This window comes from Semicossyphus pulcher, unplaced genomic scaffold (assembly GCF_022749685.1).
Source record: "Semicossyphus pulcher isolate SPU_LCO1_2020_fin unplaced genomic scaffold, fSemPul1.0.p SCAF_26, whole genome shotgun sequence".
Taxonomy (NCBI): domain Eukaryota; kingdom Metazoa; phylum Chordata; class Actinopteri; order Labriformes; family Labridae; genus Semicossyphus; species Semicossyphus pulcher.
Window position 1 is genome coordinate 2495403 of NW_027211700.1, and position 18557 is coordinate 2513959.

Consider the following 18557-nt stretch of genomic DNA (forward strand, 5'->3'; position numbering starts at 1 on the left):
AGGTATTAAGTATATTTCTTGGCGAAACGTGGATGCTTCACACACACCTTCACCCCGGCAGCACAGAAGATCTATCACTTCATCCTGGAGTCAAAGTGGACGTTTGTGGATAATTTGTAGAAATTCCTTCAAGGCGTTCCTGAGATATCGCGTTCACAAGAATGGGATGGACGTGAGGTCTCTATTTAGAGATTCTACACAGAAATGTAGAATCAGTAGGCAGGGACGGGGATTTCCGGGTTTGTACTACACTTGTAGTCAAAGTAATATTGACCAATCACGTATCAGCAGGCTGCGGCGTATGCAGGATGAACAGTCTGTGAGGAGAGCAAAAGCAGGCGGAACGTAATCCTCCGTAATGACCCGGCTCCCATCAGCGCGATCGGACGACGATTTAGCTTCTTATTAATCATCTGCAGTAAGTTCAGCTAACAGTCTGCTCTAGATCAAACATTTTACTTGAGATGAATTCCCCTGACGCTGTGTCACGAAAGCCGACGTGCCGGATCTTTGACGTCTAAGTGAAAAGTGTCTTTTGGTTAGCGGACGTCGTTTTTCTGACATACAGACTTCCAAAGAAACAAAACAAAGACAGACGGTAGTTTAATAAGAAGAATTTTTATCTTCACAACTGGAAAAAAGGCATCATGGTAAACTGCATTAAAACGAGTTAGAGGCACACTATTCAGGATTTTCATCTTTGGCAAACTGACTGTTGTAAATGTTGTAAAAATGTTTATGAAAATACGCTTTATAAATATGAAACATGCTCTCCTGCTGATTCAGAGTGTAAGTGCTTCGATTGTAACAATATTTCATCTAAGAAATAGTGCACGTTAGTGATTTTCCCTCCACTACTAATCTACATTTAATACAAAAAAACACAGTTCAAATATGAGAAAGTGGTCGCTCTGAATTCTCTGATAATAATTCATAAATTATGACAGAGCAGACGACACCACAGCTATCTTATGTGAAAAGTCAGATGCAAATAAATCAAGGCCACAGGTGGACTTCTTAGATAGTGGTGATTAAAGAAAGATATTAAAACAATTCACAGGAGCATCGACACGTTTCACATTTGAATGTTCGTCCTCTGAATTCTGTCGTCACTTGTCAGTCTCAGTGTCCGAGCTGCCGGTCGTCGTACGTGCTGTACCTCTTGACGTGGATTCGACGGACGCGCTCTCGAACCTCAGCTCCTCCGGGCCCGTCCTCTTCCTCGCTGAGGGAGCCGCAGTTGTTGTAGCTCCGACGCGTCGCCTCCAGCAGGGAGTTATCGGGCAGCGGCATCGTCTCGTAAAGCAGCGTGTTCAGAGTCTCCTCGTAGATGCGAGCTTCAGGGAACTCCACCTGAAGGAGGAAGGAGGATGTATCTATATTTTGAATTAATGTATTAAATAATCCTAACAATATACAGGTCAAGGTTGTATATCCCATGCTTCAGTCATGCCTGCAGGCCAAGCTATAAACTGGTTGCACCGTGCAATTGCTGGTTTTGTTCTGCTAGGATTTAAATGTCATCTTTACGACATCTCAGTCCTTATTGTAAGTCAGTGAATCGCCTTAAATTGGTGCAAAGAACAAACCCATTCATATATAATATGGCCCAATCCCAGTCGCCACACTCAACGACTCACAGACTTTGAGGTGCGTTCCTGCTGAGTGTGTGAGTGCGTAGTGCTGTCCCACTGTCACCAAGTGTGTGAGGACTCTGACTTTCCCTGCGTCCGCAGATCTGCACACTTTCCTTTGGTAGTTACAGACTCACACACAGCACGCCTGACGTTATCAAAGTCCGTGAGGGTTCAGTGCTTAGGCTTCAGGGTGGAGATTGGGATTGGGCCAATCACTGGGACAGACAACCTTTCACACTCACATTCACACCTACGGTTAATTTAGAGTCACCACTGAACCTAACGAGCATGGACTGTGGGAGGAAGCCGGAGTACCCGGACGGGGAGAACATGCAGACTCCACACAGAAAGGCCCGCTACGTCTGAACCGAGAATATGTTTGCCGTTTTCAGGATTGGTTTATGCATCTTACTTTTGTGCCTGCTTTTTAAAGCCGAGGTAGCTTTCAGAAGAGGTTTCTTTTAGGCACTGCCTCTTTTGCATCAACCTTAACACTTTATCTTTTCTCTTATATTTGAGTTGATTTTTCCCATTTCTCTAATTTGTTCTGTATTTTTGGAGCTATCCGACACTATAATCCTTCGGGGTTAATAAAGTTGTATCTTATCTTATTTCCAAACCTGCATTAAACCGCAAGCAAACGACCCGATCACGGCAGCAGAAGACCAGAAACTATTCTGATCTGAGGGATATAATTATTGTTTTTGTCAGTGGAGTCTGGCAGATTTGAAGAAAGCGATGCAACAGGTGTTTCTGGTTATAAAAAAAAGGACCTAAACTTTAACATAAAAGGTTTTTATCTACATGGGCCATTTCCACAACGTTGTCAGGCTTAGAGGCAAAAACAGGCACCGCCAGCTGAAGAAATCTACTGGAGAAACTCCAGAACTTATTAATCACGTAGACCTCTAAATAAATAAATAAATAAATAAGGGCCCGGTTTGATAATACCAGAATTTGCCTTTACCTTGGTCTGCTTCTTCTCCGTGGCGTAGACGATGGAGGTGCAGCAGACCTCCGCCAGCTTGCGAGCCTGACCGTAAAACGACCAGCAGCAGATCTCATCTCCGATCACGTCTTTGATGAAGAGGACGCGGCCGTTGAAGCTGAGAGACAGCCTGTCGAACAGCTCGATGTTCTTCAGCAGGTTGTCGTCTGAGTTACTGTCAAAGGTGGAGGAGAAGCCCTTTAATCATTTACTCTGCTCTCTTGGCCCGAGGCTCGTTTCTTTATTAGCTGGAAAAATCACCGCTGCCCACACGGAGGACTTTGAAGAAGAAATAAATCATTCATCTTTGCTCTGATGGAAGCAGGCGGACTTTCTCACCTGGTGTAGGAGTACTTGTTATTGCTTCTGTTGTACAGCAGCTTCACCACGGGCTGACAGAGGGAAAAACAACAGATTTAATATCCTGTTTTCATCGCTGTAATATTATAATTTACAGGTATTTGTTCTGGTTGTTGCAGGATCTAACTAAGCTGTTAAAATGCGGTTTCTGTTCTGCCACTAATAAAGGATTTATAGGAGCCACTGCGTTTGTTTACCTTCGTAGAAGACTGGATGAGCCGCTCCTCTTCCTTACTGGAGGTGACCACAGGTATAACACACATGGGCTGCTCTTTATTGTCCTGTCAATCACAAACAACCATGCACATACAGAGTTTTTCAAGCTCATAGTTTAGGTTAAATTTTACTTACAAAATATATCGTTTAAAACAGCCAAATGTATAAAAGGGTGAAGAAAGGAGGCAGAGCAGCAGGCAACAATACACACGTTAATACAGCATAGGTAGCAGGGTGCACCTCACCTTTCTACCTGTGCATTTCCAACACAGTCAGGTTGATAGGTTTGAAAGGCAATGTTTGTGAAACTCGGCCTGGATTACTCCATTAAAAATGTCTTCAACTGACAACATGGACGTCAAAAACAAGGTGACTCTAAATCCAGCATGTTTCTGTTAAGGAATTACCTGTTTCATGATCTTATAGGGAAATCAAGGTATTTTAAATCCTGAGCAGCTTTAGATATTACATGGGTAATGTCAGTGTGTCTTTGGGTGTTGGGTAGACATGGTGTCTCTGTGCAGCGTCTCTGTTCTGGATGTCTGACTTGACGCTGGACGAGGACGGGGAGCCGCTCGTTCTTCCTCTCGGCCTTCACACACTCATCATGCTGCACTTTGTGCTGTTTTTTCAGCCGCTTCAAAAAGTAAGTCGTGTTGCTTTGCCGGCGCAGACGCAGGTTTCAGACCTCTTTGCTGATTATTTTTCTTCTTATCATTACTCGCCCTAAACCTGAAACACCTCCAAACAAGCGATAGGACCAGCTCTTCATCTTCTGTTCCAGACATTTGACTTTAGTTTCTCCGACTGTCTCTGTTGTTTACTCTTCAACTCTAAACTGCCGCTGCAAGGTAGGCGCTCATCACGACATGCTAGCTCCCCCCAAACGTGAAGCCCCAACCTCTCCATCGCCCCCTGGAGGAGGGGCTGTTAATTTAGGGAGCGCTTGATTTTATATGCAGCAGAGTTTTCTACGGGCGGAGCATTTTAAACGTCAATATCACCGTCGATCATGTTTATTAATCGTGGGAAGACAAATTATGATCGGGATTAATAATCGATTAATTGTACAGCCCCACTACACACAGTTGTTAATACAGAAAGAGGTATAGCTGTGTATTTTGTTGTTCATGTAGCGAATGAGATGCATCATGTGGTAGGAGGTGTTGGTGTTGTGTTGGAACAAAAGAATAAAATAATAAATAGTATAAAAACACCCGACATTGCAGTGTCCCTTGCTCTCATTACAGAGTATGTAGTGGACCTCAGAGGAGGCCGGTGGCGTGCTGTTCATTCATAAACTTGACATCATGATGATGATGAATGAACGACTGACAGCTGGTGAGATCAGAATTCAATGACTTGCTGCTTCGCCGTCTGTCCTCCTGGAAACCACAGCAGCCTCTGCAGCCCAGCAGACATCTCTGTGAACATCTGTCTGTGTGATGCAAACCCTCTGACAGTTGAATCACACAGATGCTGCAGCAAACTGTGTTTCTGCCACAGCTTAGAGGCACGAGTGACACCGTTATCGACAGCAAATCAAATCTGTGAACCTGTGGGGCTCTGTTGTAGAGCCGGATGGAAGCAACTAATGCAGCAAACACAGGACTGTCGATGTTTAAACAAAGATATACAACTGAGTTCTTAAACAGCCTTAAAAAGAACAAACTAAAGAGTATGGGCCATAAATAAAAAATAACTGGTTTAACGATTATGTGTGCGTATTGGTCATTCGGTCTCTTTGGGTTATTCAGTGTTCGTTTGTTCATTCGGCTTCGGACTGGGACTAAATCCTTGTTCATTTCAATGGCTGTTCATTAAAATGATACGATAGTTAACGTGTTTATGCAACACACACTATACACAAACTGTCCACTACATCCTCTTTGCTCCATATTCAGTCAGTGTGTGTGTGTGTGTGTGTGTGTGTGTGGGACTGACCTGTAGGCTGTTTTGACAAAGCTCCACCAGGCCCTCGATGAGGTAATACTTTGCCTCAGCCAGCAGCTCTTGGACGGCCTGACGACCTTTAGGTAAAGTGACGGTGCTGTCACGCAGGTAACACAGGATGCTGCCAAAGTGTTTCCCGCTGCGGTCGATCAGGATCCAACCTGAACAGATATAAAGCACAGTGCTGAGTGTACGTTTACATCTAAACATCTAAACAGCTCTTGACCCACAGTTTTAGATTACATATAGATGTGAAACTTTGGGTTGTAGAGTATTATGTTGTATTTTAACCTGCAATGTCATGCTAGATTACCAGTACTTTCACAGTTTGGCATTAAGTGTAAAGATAAAAGAATAAAATAATTTTGTCACTAGTACAGCGGACATGCAGCTTGTGTGTACATTAAAGAAAAAAGCTTACCTTCTTTATCAGTGAACACTTCCTTCTTTCCGCTGAACATTTCCCTCAGCATGGAGTTCTGCTTTGTAAGCACCTGCAGTGTGGTGTAAAACAGGGTCCCGCCCACATTGAGCCGCACATACTTGTTGCCTAAGCCCACCGCTCCTCGATAGCTGCAGGTTTTGGTCTTGGGACAGGCCAGAGGAGGGGCTGGGGAGGTGCAGTGGGACTGGGTGTGATGCTGGGGCAGGCAGCTGTCCCCGGACATGTCCCTTTGGAGGTAGATGACCACCCTGCAGACGGAGGTCCGGAGGTCCCCCGCCGTGGTGACAGCTACTGATGAGGCCGCCACAACCTCTTACTGGTCCAGATCATTCCTGGAGAAACACAGAGCTCAGCTGAAGCTATATATTCTCCATGGAGCTACACAGGAAAGGTCATATTGATAGAGATTGTTTTGCTGGTAAAGAAGGACACCCAGTGGCTGAAGGCATGTACCACACTACTCTAAAGGAAGCTACCTAACTTTCTCTTTTCCTCAGTTCCCCTTTACATTAAATGGAATTTGGCTGGCAAGAAACCAAAAGGCAGGGAGGGTGCGAATATCAACAAATTTGAGGTAAATCAACAACACCAGGTAGGTCTTTTATGTTGAAATTTAAAGAAATGTGCAGTTCATATCTAACCGAGTTGTTGGTACCCTATTAAAGTGGAGCAAGCTCAGCTTACGTAATTTAGTGTGACAGCTTTATGTGTCACAACAAAGGCTAAAAAAACCTGTTTTATTCGCTCTTAAATGGACATCATTGTTTTAATTCAAATAGCTGCCTTCTATCGTAATTGACTACCTGTTAAACTTACTCTCTGCTCCACAAAACAAACCAGGATAGGTTAACAACAGCTAACCCAGTTTAACAAATTATCAAGACAACTTCCTGATTCAACTAATAACGTTTAGTAACTATTTCAGGGATTGTAAGGAAAACAATTTGAGCTACGTGGTAAGCTCTGGTGTTCCGTTTGTTCCCATGCAGAAATGGTGTTGAGAGGAACTCCCTTTAAAATTTGTCAATTTAAATATTTTCCTGGTTTTCGACAATCGTCATGACATTGTATATGATTACTTAAGTAAATTATGACTTGTAATGATCTTCAGATGAATTCGTCGTGCTGATACTCCAATACTTTATGTTCTATTGCAACAAAATATTATTGTAACGTTACGCTTCTTCCTCCGTGGGTGTGTTTTGCTCATGTTAGCACAGTTAGCTAAACTTAGACAAACTACAATATCCTTAAAGTTGACAATATATGGACTCAGAGTTTGACAGACATCAAATTAGTTATAATGTTTATCATCATTCTTAAAATGTTAAAGTTATCCAGATGTGTATGTGATACTACGGAAAAGTGACATTAAATTTCCAGATTTTTCAATGGAGTGCGCAACTTTATCGTCCCTAGCTTCATAGCTACAGCAGAGAACAACACGTAACTAACTTTGACGTTTACTTACCGACCTCTCCGCGCTGTTATTTTTGTTGTCAGGTAGCCACACAGCGTATGGCTGATTAATATTGCCTTAAGTACCGTAAAACAGCAATTACAACAGTATTTAGTTTGAGTTGTAAAAAGTATGTAAAGTTAAACTCTCGCCCCTTCGTTTTTCTTCTTCTTCTTCAATTGACTTTCGGGTGGGCTGTTCATCCCGAAACACAATGCTGTCCCCCACAGTCAGCAACGGGCATTACAAGCCGATATCAGGTCTGCTTTTACGTGGCTATTCTTCTCCATTTAATGAAGTTATGACATATTCGTGTAGGTTTTATTTCTATTTTATTTTAGTTATTTGATGTTGACTTTATTATGAATTATTACATGAAACGAAATTAATTTAAGAACAAACTTTAGAGTTAGAGTTTTTTCTATACTTTGTATGAATAAAAAAGGAGAATTTGAATCCTTTGGAGCATCTTGCGACAGTAAACGTGATATTTTGCCTTTTTATACAGCCCTATTGGATGGCAGTTTAGTAAGAAGTACGAATGTTTCCTGTTGGAGCATAACAATTAAATAAAGCTGTTAAGCCATAATTTGTTTTGCTGCATGTGCTCAGGACAGATGTGGGTTCCTAGAAGCAGGTTAACTGAGGTATCTGGGTAAGATTGTTGGCTACTCTTGAGAAAAGCCTATAATCTAGATTATGGACTGGTGCAAACAAATTCTGGTCTAGGTTTTATTTTGATGTGCATTGAGCATTTGGTTTCCCTGGCAGCACGAGGAGGAGGAGCTATCCTGCATTCAGTCTTGTCTGAATAATCGGAAAAACAAGTTTCCAACCAGAGAAAATCACATGAAGGCTCCTTTAAATCGGCAGCAGCAACTAGGAATGTCGGAAAGTCGGAGAAAATATATGGGTTCTAAAAATATTCTTTTATAGCATCCATGTTTTTACTATTTTACCATTTAAAGGTGATGAACACACCGAAGTGGGACGACGACGTCCCAGCCTGGCAAACCCGCGAATCCGAGGAGCGCGTGAATGCATCAATGTGTTCTACTTTGCTATGCCACATAGCCACAGAAAACAGAGCCATCTGAGTTAACGGCGATAGCGGTTTGAAAAGGTAAATGAATCGTTTTCTTCCCCAAACGAAGCTAAATACGGATTAATATAGAGCTGACTTTCTATGGACCTTGACGAGGGCTGTGTATGTTTGTACCTTGTTGTCCAATAAGCTTTTTTTTTTAGCAAGCTAGCGAAATGTAGCTAACGTTAGCTGAGTTAATTGTACTATTTTTTTCGGTTATGTTGGGTTGGACCATAGACAGGATGTCTGTAGGGAAATAAGTCAAAAGTATGTGAAAAGGTTTGCTAGGTGATACCTTTTACACATTTAGACCAACCTCAACCGTTATTTTAGTTGTGTGAAGTTAACATGAAGTAATTACAATCTTTTAAACACGATACATGTTAAGCTAACGTTAATATCAGCTTGATAGCTTATGGTACATTTTAAGGAAACCTAACGTTAGATTATAATGCTATAGCCATGCATTTGACAACGCTTAGAATGTACTTAAAGCTCTTGTTTTATGCAAGCGGAGGTGCTGGTTTGACTTGCCATATGGTAGTCTCCTATTCAAGGTCATAGTTCAGCTAAATGTTTTCTTTGTATCAACAAGCAGTTCATATGTTTAAGTTTCAGCTGCCAGTTTGTGATACAGACTTACTGTCAGCAAAATACTTGTTCTCTGTGTGTGATAGTCAGATAACAAGCTACTTGTCAGCACTTAGTTATCAAGCTGTAAAGCCTGTTGATTTGAGGGTAAAGTATCTAACGGATATTACGTCTTTTATCTGCAAAAATATCTCTCTTTCCCAATTAAAAGTCAAAGCTATATTTTAATGGTGTGTTTTCTGTGCTGACCTGTTTTACATCCCTAATGCTTTATGTCTCCTTTCTGACAGGCCCTGTGGCTATGGCTAAAGACCCATTAGCCGAGGCAGGCTTTTATTTTGATGAACTCAACAAGCTACGGGTCCTGGAGCCTGATGTCAGCCAAAAGACCTCAGAGCTCAAGGAGGAGTGTAAAGAGTTTGTGGACAGTAAGCACTGTTTTTTTTTTGTGAAGCCTATTGTGATTGTGTTTTCTCCATCAGACATCAACAGGTCTGACTGGATGTGCTAATATGTGTTTTTTGTTTTGTTTTTGTTTTTTGTTGCAGAAATTGGCCAGTTTCAGAAGATAGTGGGAGGTCTGATTGAGCTGGTGGATGAGCTGGCAAAAGAAGCAGAGACAGAAAAGATGAAGGTAAGCTCTGCATGTCAAGCTGCGTTTCATCAGCTAATAAAGTAGTCATCATATTTTAAAATCATTCTTTTTTTCTTCTTCCTTTTAGGCAATTGGAGCCAGGAACTTGTTGAAGTCGGTGGCTAAGCAAAGAGAAGCTCAACAGCAGCAGCTTCAGGCTCTCATAGCTGAGAAGAAGATGCAGCTGGAGAGGTAAACAATGCATGAGTGGACATCATAAACAGATTGGTCGTTTTGGAAAGACAGGTCCTGGTTTCCTGTTAAAATAAATTAAGCACACAAATAAGCAGCTTGTGTGACCAGAAAACAAACTTCCTTACTGTATGTACCAGCAGCGTTTGTGAAATATAGTCTTCAACAACCATTAAAAGCTACCATAGGTCATTTAAAAGCCGGCCTGATGATGGTTTTCAGAAAAACTCAGTGGTTTAAGATGTTTATACTTTTGCCCGACCTAATAAATTACCTGTTTTAAGTCCATCTTAAAACAAGGTATTTCCACGAGTTCATGTTGTTTTGTTGGAGCAACAATATTTGAGAAGGTGGAGATAGAAGCAAGTGGGTTTGACAAGTGAAAACAGGCATTAAACAAACTGTACTTACTGAAAAATATGTACAGCCAACACCTCTTGAGTGTCTATTAGTATAACCGAACGCTGAACAAAGACAATTCTTGAGCGACTTGTCAATCACAGGTAGCCTCGCCCTTAACATCATGCTGTGTTGAAGACTTGAAACTAGAGATTGAGACCATTAACTCATTAGGAAAATGTTTACTGAGGGAATAAATCAAGAGAGAAGTAGGCTCATTGTCCCCATTTGTTTGGTATAACTTCTTATTGCAACCAGTGGAGTCGCCCCCTGCTGGTTATTAGAAAGAATGCAGGTTTAAGGCAATTTAGAATTGGCTTCATATCTAAAACCAAGAGGCTACATCCACTTTTTACTTACAGTCATATGATTTAAGCTATAAGTTAAAATCTTGCTTTCTTTATGCATTGACAACATCTGGTGTCTTCTTGGGACTTTTTGAACTGCCAATAATTACTTTCAAAAACAAAGGTAGTCATAAGCAGGCACTGTCCCAACATATCAACTATACTTTATTCCATGAGTTCTGCTTTGTTTCCTTGTTCCAGATATCGTATCGAGTATGAAGCCTTATCCAAAGTGGAGTCCGAGCAGACCGAGTTCATCGACCAGTTTATCCTGCAGAAGTGACGATTAGACGGCAGAAGATGTTCGACATCTGCGACCACGTTTCCAGAGTGCCTGTCCTTGTTTTCTCCGGGGGGACGCCCTCCTTCAGAGAAACACTCTGCTGCAACTCTTTTTCTGAAGCAATCCCAAAGCTCCAACACCATCTAACAAGAAAAAAACATCTCCACCTCACACCAAACGTCTCAACATCTCAGACCTACATTGAAGAAGATGGAGCTATTTATACAAAGGAATATTATTTATACTATTTATACTGAAGAACTACTGTGTATATCTAGTTTTACTACTTTTTGTATTAATTGAAATACTGCATGTGCATGCATCTGTAAATACGATGGAGAAAAGTTGACATCCTAATTTGATCTGTGTGTTGTGTTTGCTTTTATTCCTTCCTCATGGTACAGCCAGTCTGTGGGCACAACACATGACCAATACATCCTCCTGTTTGTTTCTGTCTGTTTTGTGTCTTTCGTGGTTTATTTTAGACTAAGAAGGATTATACTTGAATAAATAGTGCATTATATTGCACAAAAACGTGTCTTCGTGTGTTTGAGAGCAGCAGAGCAAATTTTAACGTCATGTCACTATGTATTGTTTCAATAAAGATGAGCTGAAATCATTTATTCTCATTACAAAAGATAATAAAACTTTCAAAGAGTCGTGGTCTAAACGCTAATTCTTTTTTTGTGTAAACTGTTCCATCAAATATTATGTTTGAAAGTTACACTTGTCCTTGATATAAAATAATGAAGACCAATAAAGTGGCATCATTTGTCAGCTAATGTCTCCAAAATCTAAGTTTTAAGAGTAAAAATGTAAGCCATGCAGTCTGACCTTTGACCCTCTGAACAACCTCAATCATTCTCTCATGGGATAGAACATTTGTCTTTACCCATTGTTCACTTTACCCTATACAGATCTTATGTCCGTCCCATCTTTTTTAGTAGCAGTAATATCACTCGTTTTTTGTTTTGTTTTCACATATCTATCTACGGAAGCTTATTGCATTCACTTGAGGAAAAACAATTTCTGTTTTTCTGAATTAACGAGATACTCCAAAACCCTGTGAGAAGCCCTCATGTGCACACAAAGTGGTCAAAGAAAACGCTAACACCTGGCTTTTTTGCTTAGTGCGAAAGGTTACAATCGGCATTCAGACCCGGGTAATTATCACCTCGGCTCCGATCGGCATTGATGGAAAAATAAAACCCGCGTCGACACGCTAATCTCCGCCCCCTTTCCGGCGCGATGCTATGCTCCTTCGGTAACTTCTGCGACTCATTGTCATCTCAGCTACACATTCCGCCCGTCTCCGTCCGAGCAGCGCTCGAACATCGTTCAAAATTTGTCGGCACCGAATTTGATAAACAGACTGAATGAGTAATAGATACAATAAAGACCTAACCATCCTCACTGTTTACTAACCTCGTCTTCGTCAGCGTTTGTGACGTCAGACGGTGACGCAGCAGAAAAGAGACAGGAGGATACTCCACTGGCAATGGGAAAAGAGACAATGGGCATCTATAAGCGGGTCTTCCCGGGTCTGAAAAACCTGCATCAACGCGCAAATTTCGATGGAAAAGGAGTATAAGGTTCCTGCTGCTGATCAGCCTGACTAACACCATCTATGTTACTTAAAGACAAGAGTACCTCCCAGTATCTCAAAACAAAATAAAACAGGATTAAACTCAACAGGTGGAACATGCTTGCTTTCATAAAATCTCTTTCATAGTTCTGAGACTTGCGCTTGTCACTATTTGTTGCTCTTTTTTAATTGTGGTGAAAAAGGTGCGTCCCTGTATGTTGGAGTATCAAGGAATGTCTTAAATTTTACTCTTTAAATAAACAATTTATTGAAAAAAGGAACACAATTCATAATAAACTCTAAGAACAGTATTTACACTTACAGTTACAGTGAAAGATTTTGTTTCATCACACACATACAATGAGGACAACTCTTGTGCAGCTGAGGACTCTTTCACTCTGGACTTCACTTCTTCTTGGTGTACTGTAAATTTAAGAAGAGAATTAAGAACTACCGTGTTTTTATTTGTAAATAAACTTGAAATTCAAAAGGCCGTCATCCTTACTTTACCGAGAATCCAGTCTGCATCAGTGATCGCTCTTTGGATCATCATCTGTATTCTCTCTTTGTCATCTTCATCTGAGTGGCTGTTGTAACCCTGAAAACAAAAACAAAAGCATCAACAGTTTCTGCTTCAATGCTCCGCAGGCACACTTAACAGGTCCGACACATAAATGTAGTGTGATTACTGTTCTTGGATGTGATGTAATTCATAAATATGCCCGTTTTGTCTCGAAGAAACACAAAACAATAGGACTTTGGTATGAACATGGAAGAGGGGTCAATGCTAGTTAGTCTGCGGAGGAGAAAGGATTGACTGTGTGAGGTCTGGTGATACATTTTCAGTGTGTCTCATCATAATGCATTGTGTATATCTTTGGCGTCTAACATATGTCTCAAATCCACTTTCTCTCTAATTCTACATGGAAAAAGGTACATCTCAAGTCTCTTAATGCTTCATGCTTCTCACCTACTTGTATTGTGCAACATGCTCCACCTATCGATATCAGTTATTCATTGGAAGCTGCAGCCGATCAGAGGGATCTGATTCATCAAGACAATACCAGAGATTCATTATCGATACAGCCTATCCTCTTCAGCGAAGCTGGGAGCTGGAGCCTATCCAAGCTGTCATTGAGCGAGAGGCGGGGTTACACCTGGACTGACTGTCAGTCAATCACAGGGCTTACCCACAGACACAGACAACCTTTCACGCTCACATTCACACCTACGGGCAACTTAGAGTCACCAGTGAACATAACGAGCATGTCTTTGGACTGTGGGAGGAAGCCGGAGTACCCGGAGGGAACCCACACATGCACGGGGAGAACAGAGATTCATGCCTGAGTAACAGATTAAACTTAAGTATGTCACTCCTGAGTTTTATATTTGATCTGTTTTCTTATTCACACTCGAGTTTAAAATCTGTTCGTTTAGGTCTTAACCTTTTTCTGTTCAAGATCTATAATTTCCCTGTTAACTTTAATTGTTAAAGTCAGAGAGCATCATTTATATTCATATTTATTCAGTTACATGTGAGGCTGATGATTCCTGAGCATCGTGTTTGATATGAGTCAGATCATTTCTATATTTTCCAGTCTCTATAAGACACCGTTTTTGTATTCTTGGTGATTAAATAATGCACTAACAATCAAAATATGAATGAATAAAGATCCAATAATTAATAAATAATATATGGGCAGTGTGCCAGGAGAATTGACAGAAACATGGATGCAATTGAAGACAATCGAGATGTACCCTATGTTAACCAGTTTGCACTCTTTTTCCTTTCTTACAGATTACAATGTCCAAGATTCTTTCAAAAACATTTTACCTGTTGATAGTAGTTGCACACAAAGACCTCACCTGTCTAATGGCATGTTTGTAATGTTGCTGCATTGCTGTGTTGGGTAACAGCCTGCAGCATCTGAGGAGATATCGATAGAGCTGCACCGGAGTCTGGATCAACTCAGCTCCAACTAAAGGCGGCATTCCTCCCTCCTTTGGTTAAACAGTCTAGAGACATGAAAGGGAGAGTCCAGAAAGGCAACACAAACAAGAATTATAAGAAGCTTTAGAGACTCAAACATTTATATAGTAGGTCTCTTTAATAAGCTACTCATTGCCTGGTCTTCTGCCCAAAGATTTTATATGTAATATAGCTTTGATCTAGCTTTTTTCCTTACAAAACGAAGTGTACATGCCGGTTAACATTTCTTGGCAATGCAATAGTGTATAAGATAAGATGAGATAAACTTTATTGATCACCCTTTGGGGGAAATTCACTTGTTCGAACAGCTCAAAGTAAAGGACAGGGTGAAACAAGTGATGGATAAAAACATAGGAAGACAAAAAGACAATAAAATACAATAATAAATAATAAATATGTACACCTTTCACTTATTGTGAGTATTCGTACAAAAAAATTGCACCAAGTGAAAAACACACACAGTGTGTATCATGGTTGATGATAAATAGTGCAATATTGCATAATAAATAACAATTGCACATGAGAAGTAACAGTAGACATAATTGCACAGTATGGATGAGGTAATACATATTCAGAACTATATGTGCCTAAGGATGACATTCTAATAATATATTACAGTACATATGCACAAATAGAAAAACAGTGCAAGGTAGCTGCCATGTAGTGACTGATGCAATCTGAATGCAATATGAAATAACGCGAGCACTTAATTTTGTCTAGAAGGCTGTAGAGTTAACATTTATATAAATACACCATCTTGCTAATAATCTTATTTAAAAATGTCACTTTTACCAAAACATATCTGTGATTTATTTTAGCAAAACATAGTTTGTCATACTACAGCTTGTCGATGGTAAGTGCATTCCATTATAAAAGGTTTATTTTCTTATAAGTGTATTAAAAATGGGTCCAAAAGACTAACACCAATGTAGTTTTAATGCTAACAATGAATATTGCCAGTAGCCACACAACCAAGATGACATGATATTACGTGTTTTGAATTAAACGTTATTTTAATGTTCTTTATGCCTTGTTTTCTTCGTTATCCTTACATGACCTAAGCTGCTTGCTAACATTACACATGCTTTCATAGGCTTCATAAACAGAACCGGTTTTAAGGAAAAGTAGCTAGCTTCGAAAGTTAGCTAGGTCAAAAGAGAATGCTGTAGCTTCCACAATCCAACAAAAGTATGTATAACCACCAACCACACTATAGAGCAAAGCTTACTGTCGCTGTGACCTGTAGAGAAAGCTGTCAGAAGGAGCTCAGCATATACAAAACCTCCCTGAATTCACATTATAAAACTAGCCCACTGTTAGCGGAAGTGTTCGGGGCTGCAGTCTTCTTCGTGGATTTTTAGCGGTTAGCATAAATGTTTTAGTGTTACTCTGTCGTCCTCTGTCGCCTGTACTAAGACTTGGCATTTCACCAACCAATTAATCATGCTAAGTAGCCAAAAATAGACTATTATAGGTGATTTTAGACCCTTTATAGAGTTGCTCGTTATTACTGTGACTTGGAAAGTGGTTGTAGTTACATGGCTAATGGTGTCGTAAAACGTTTGTCGGTGTAGTTAACTAACGGCTAATGTTAGCTCTCTGCTCTTGTACACTTGTCAAGCTAACAAACGAACTCCTGCACGTTATTATTCTAGTTAAAGCAGTCACAGTGCTTCTAATTCTGATAGAATTGGACGTTATGGTATATTTAGAGTACATTTGTGGACAGTGAACTGAAGCTCGGAACAAATCCAATCAATGTAAATCAGTAAATCCATTGATGGATATACGCCTTTTTTAAAGGCAGCAGCCCGGTTCAGGTGAGAGTAAAATCAAAATGATGTTACCTGACTACACTGCCCACAGGAACCCAGTAATCGGTAAAAAAATAAAATAAATAAATCTCTCTTTGGTTATGTTTGGCTTTTCAGTACAGAGAAGGAGAGAGGACTCAGAAAGGAGACAGAAGGGAACAGGAGCAGAAAGAACCAGGTGAGAAAGATGGAAGAAGTGTAATCAAGATTGTTATAGTGGCAAAACAGTTTTTAGTAAGGAAAAAATAAACTTTCCATTTAAAATATAATGTTTTAGTTTTTTTTAGTTTAGTCTAGTCTGACCCTAAAATTGCCCCTGGATAACATGTACTCTTAAACATTCAATCTCGAAGATTACAATTTCGTTATCTTTGGCAGCAAGTATGGCGATGTACAGTAATAGCACAGAGCGCAATTCCAACATATCCAGACACAGTTTGTTCCGGTTGTAACTCTTGATTTTCCCGGCTGATGGTCACTTTCCTTTTTAGACTGTTTGCCTTCATCTGAGCGTCGATTTTCTTGTCTTTGGATTTTCACTTATTCGAGATTATTACTTTAAGAAATGTACGTGGTTGGAGGACGTGACATGGCCTTTTTGTGGTTCCAGGTGTCTAACATAAATAAATAAATATAATATTCAACAAAAAGTTTTTTAATGGTTCAGAACATGGTGCTGCATGTGAAAAAAAACACAAAACATAAAAATGCAACAGATTAATGTCTTCTTTGTTTTGATAACATGTAAACCTACCTTATCATGTTGCAGTAGGCAAGCTGCTAACATGGTAGCATTTAACCACAAGCCCTCATGTGGTGCGAAGTGCATGAAACCTCATAGCTACTGAGTGGCACTTAGTCATAACGGTATGATCTTTATGTCATGCCTAATGATATAAATTGTATTTCCCTAGACAGAATAATAATTAATTTGTGCAAACAATTTATTCTTGTATGCTTGAACTAAAAACTGAGAAGTGAGAAGTATACCTCAGCTCCTTAACAAGTCCCTTCCACACACACACACTCCTGAAAACACACTCCCAGTATCAATGCAAAAATTTTTAACATTTAACATGAGGGAATTAATCCCCTCCTCTTCCTGCAAGTTCTATTCAGGTGACACCATTCACCTAAACCAAACATAGCAGAGTATTCCAGCAGATAAATGTGTCTCCATCTGACAATTTCGGACCGGACCTGATTAATAGGAAAATGTCCGAAGATTATAAGTAAAAGTGACTCTTAAATCTACCCTGGGAATCCATAGCCCTTTTTACACTGTGGTTCCGCCTCAGTGCCGTAACGAAGCTCCGCCGTCACGCAGCCTTTGCCATTTTACATTGGACCAAGCAACGCCGGCATGAAGCCGCTCCAGTGTGTGTTTTTACAGCTTTCCGGTGGCAAAACGTGTGCGATGTGTAAACAAACAGTGAGTGCTTCACATACACACACACACAGCGCTGTTCAGCCCTGCCGGCTCTGCAATTTACACAAACACGAATTCGCCTGTGTTTCACCTCTGTTACTACCTCCGATGACGGCTCAGAGGCAGAACAACTTCGCCTCCGTGCGTTTTACATAGAACATGGAACATAACAGAGAAGTGATAATCCGGCATTGAACTGGCAGTGGATAAGAGTCCTCCAATTTGCAGCTTCATATTTTGCATACAAATTAAATCAGTGTGGAAACTAAGTCCTCATTTTTTTAATCAAAGGATTAGCATCGTATTGTCAAATGAATACAGCTTTGTAACTTCTGATTTCCACGTGGACTTACATTAAAAACCTACAAGCTACAATGCTAATGTTGCTAGTTGTAGATGTTATTGTTTTCAGAGACTCAACAGGCTCTTTCTGGAACAATCATTGTTCCTGTTAGCTTCGTCTGTGTGCAAATCAGCGACTAACTGCCCCCGCAGTGGGCTTACTGCTTGTTTTGAGCGTGGGATGCCCTTTAGGCATGTGATTTTCAGGCAAAAATACATACAGCTGACTTAATTGTGCAACACTGACATTCAACCTGTTTGATTTGGCCATTAAAAAACCACCTTAACCTTGACCACAATAGTCAAATTAAATATTTATCTTAATAGATAAACATGTGTGGGCTGGATCTCAAACACTGATGATGATCTTTCAGAAAGTGCAGTCCCTGAAAGTTTTTTTTTGCAAACGTCACCAGAATAACCCAAACCACGTGAAAGGGGGCGGGGCTTTGTAGCAAAGACTATTTAACAGAGAGACTCAGAGGTTTACCTCAAACAGCCATGGCTCTTCCTGGGTATCAGATGAGGACATGGACACTGTTTGTCTGCCTGAGCTGGATGTTTGTGGGTCAAGTGGCGGCAGAACCGTGAGTTTGTTGAACTCTCTGTAAAATGTAGTGTTTTTAGTAAAGTTTAATGTAATGTTGAGGATTGGAATTTTCTGCTTATTTTTAGGGTAATCTTTTGGGTTAGAGTTTCTTCCATATAAGTGTCTGTGAGGTATCTACTGTGTATGCATGTGTCTTTTGCTGCAGGTGTAAAAGCCCTGAAAAAGGGACTATTTGACTGAAAGATGCATTGACACA

General features: G+C 40.4%; 4 protein-coding genes across 5 annotated transcripts in view; 2 read left to right on the forward strand and 2 right to left on the reverse strand.

Annotated features, from left to right (window-relative positions):
* Positions 1–609: 609 nt before the first annotated feature.
* On the reverse strand, positions 610–7231 carry tnfaip1 (tumor necrosis factor, alpha-induced protein 1 (endothelial)). Its single transcript, XM_069676597.1, has 7 exons — positions 7071–7231; positions 5576–5931; positions 5146–5315; positions 3183–3266; positions 2965–3017; positions 2605–2800; positions 610–1353 (listed from the first exon to the last, which is right to left on the reverse strand). Exons 2-7 carry the CDS (start codon positions 5820–5822, stop codon positions 1123–1125), a joined length of 981 nt encoding a protein of 326 aa, XP_069532698.1. The 5' UTR covers positions 5823–5931; positions 7071–7231; the 3' UTR covers positions 610–1122.
* Positions 7232–8108: 877 nt separating this feature from the next.
* Positions 8109–11237, forward strand: ift20 (intraflagellar transport 20 homolog (Chlamydomonas)). Its single transcript, XM_069676668.1, has 5 exons — positions 8109–8181; positions 9027–9164; positions 9285–9370; positions 9459–9562; positions 10510–11237. Exons 2-5 carry the CDS (start codon positions 9038–9040, stop codon positions 10589–10591), a joined length of 399 nt encoding a protein of 132 aa, XP_069532769.1. The 5' UTR covers positions 8109–8181; positions 9027–9037; the 3' UTR covers positions 10592–11237.
* Positions 11238–12435: 1198 nt separating this feature from the next.
* lyrm9 (LYR motif containing 9) lies at positions 12436–15509 on the reverse strand. Of its 2 annotated transcripts, none has more exons than XM_069676688.1 (4): positions 15395–15509; positions 14043–14192; positions 12687–12774; positions 12436–12599 (listed from the first exon to the last, which is right to left on the reverse strand). In XM_069676688.1, the coding sequence occupies exons 2-4, from the start codon at positions 14166–14168 to the stop codon at positions 12442–12444; spliced, it is 372 nt and encodes a 123-aa protein (XP_069532789.1). In that variant the 5' UTR covers positions 14169–14192; positions 15395–15509; the 3' UTR covers positions 12436–12441. The 2 variants fall into 2 exon arrangements, with proteins under 2 accessions (XP_069532789.1, XP_069532790.1); XM_069676689.1 differs by having other exon boundaries at positions 12497–12599; positions 12682–12774.
* A 2743-nt stretch (positions 15510–18252) lies between these two features.
* Positions 18253–18557, forward strand: part of LOC138604534 (alpha-2-macroglobulin-like) — a 33391-nt gene continuing 33086 nt past the window's right edge. The window contains exon 1 of the mRNA XM_069676464.1: positions 18253–18338. Coding sequence (XP_069532565.1) covers positions 18253–18338 — 86 coding nt within the window. The remainder of the gene's footprint in view (positions 18339–18557) is intronic.

Excerpts from the sequence above, each read along its gene's own strand:
- tnfaip1 (XM_069676597.1), bottom strand. The coding sequence starts at position 5,822 with ATGTCCGGGGACAGCTGCCTGCCCCAGCATCACACCCAGTCCCACTGC. Across the intron at positions 3,267-5,145 it reads TTTGTCAAAACAGCCTACAG|GACAATAAAGAGCAGCCCAT; the intron begins GTCAGTCCCACA and ends TGTGATTGACAG. Across the intron at positions 2,801-2,964 it reads AACAAGTACTCCTACACCAG|TAACTCAGACGACAACCTGC; the intron begins GTGAGAAAGTCC and ends CACCTTTGACAG.
- lyrm9 (XM_069676688.1), bottom strand. The coding sequence starts at position 14,168 with ATGCCGCCTTTAGTTGGAGCTGAGTTGATCCAGACTCCGGTGCAGCTC. Across the intron at positions 12,775-14,042 it reads ACAAACATGCCATTAGACAG|GGTTACAACAGCCACTCAGA; the intron begins GTGAGGTCTTTG and ends TTTTGTTTTCAG. Across the intron at positions 12,600-12,686 it reads TGATGCAGACTGGATTCTCG|TACACCAAGAAGAAGTGAAG; the intron begins GTAAAGTAAGGA and ends TTAAATTTACAG.
- ift20 (XM_069676668.1), top strand. The coding sequence starts at position 9,038 with ATGGCTAAAGACCCATTAGCCGAGGCAGGCTTTTATTTTGATGAACTC. Across the intron at positions 9,371-9,458 it reads CAGAGACAGAAAAGATGAAG|GCAATTGGAGCCAGGAACTT; the intron begins GTAAGCTCTGCA and ends TCTTCCTTTTAG. Across the intron at positions 9,563-10,509 it reads AAGAAGATGCAGCTGGAGAG|ATATCGTATCGAGTATGAAG; the intron begins GTAAACAATGCA and ends TCCTTGTTCCAG.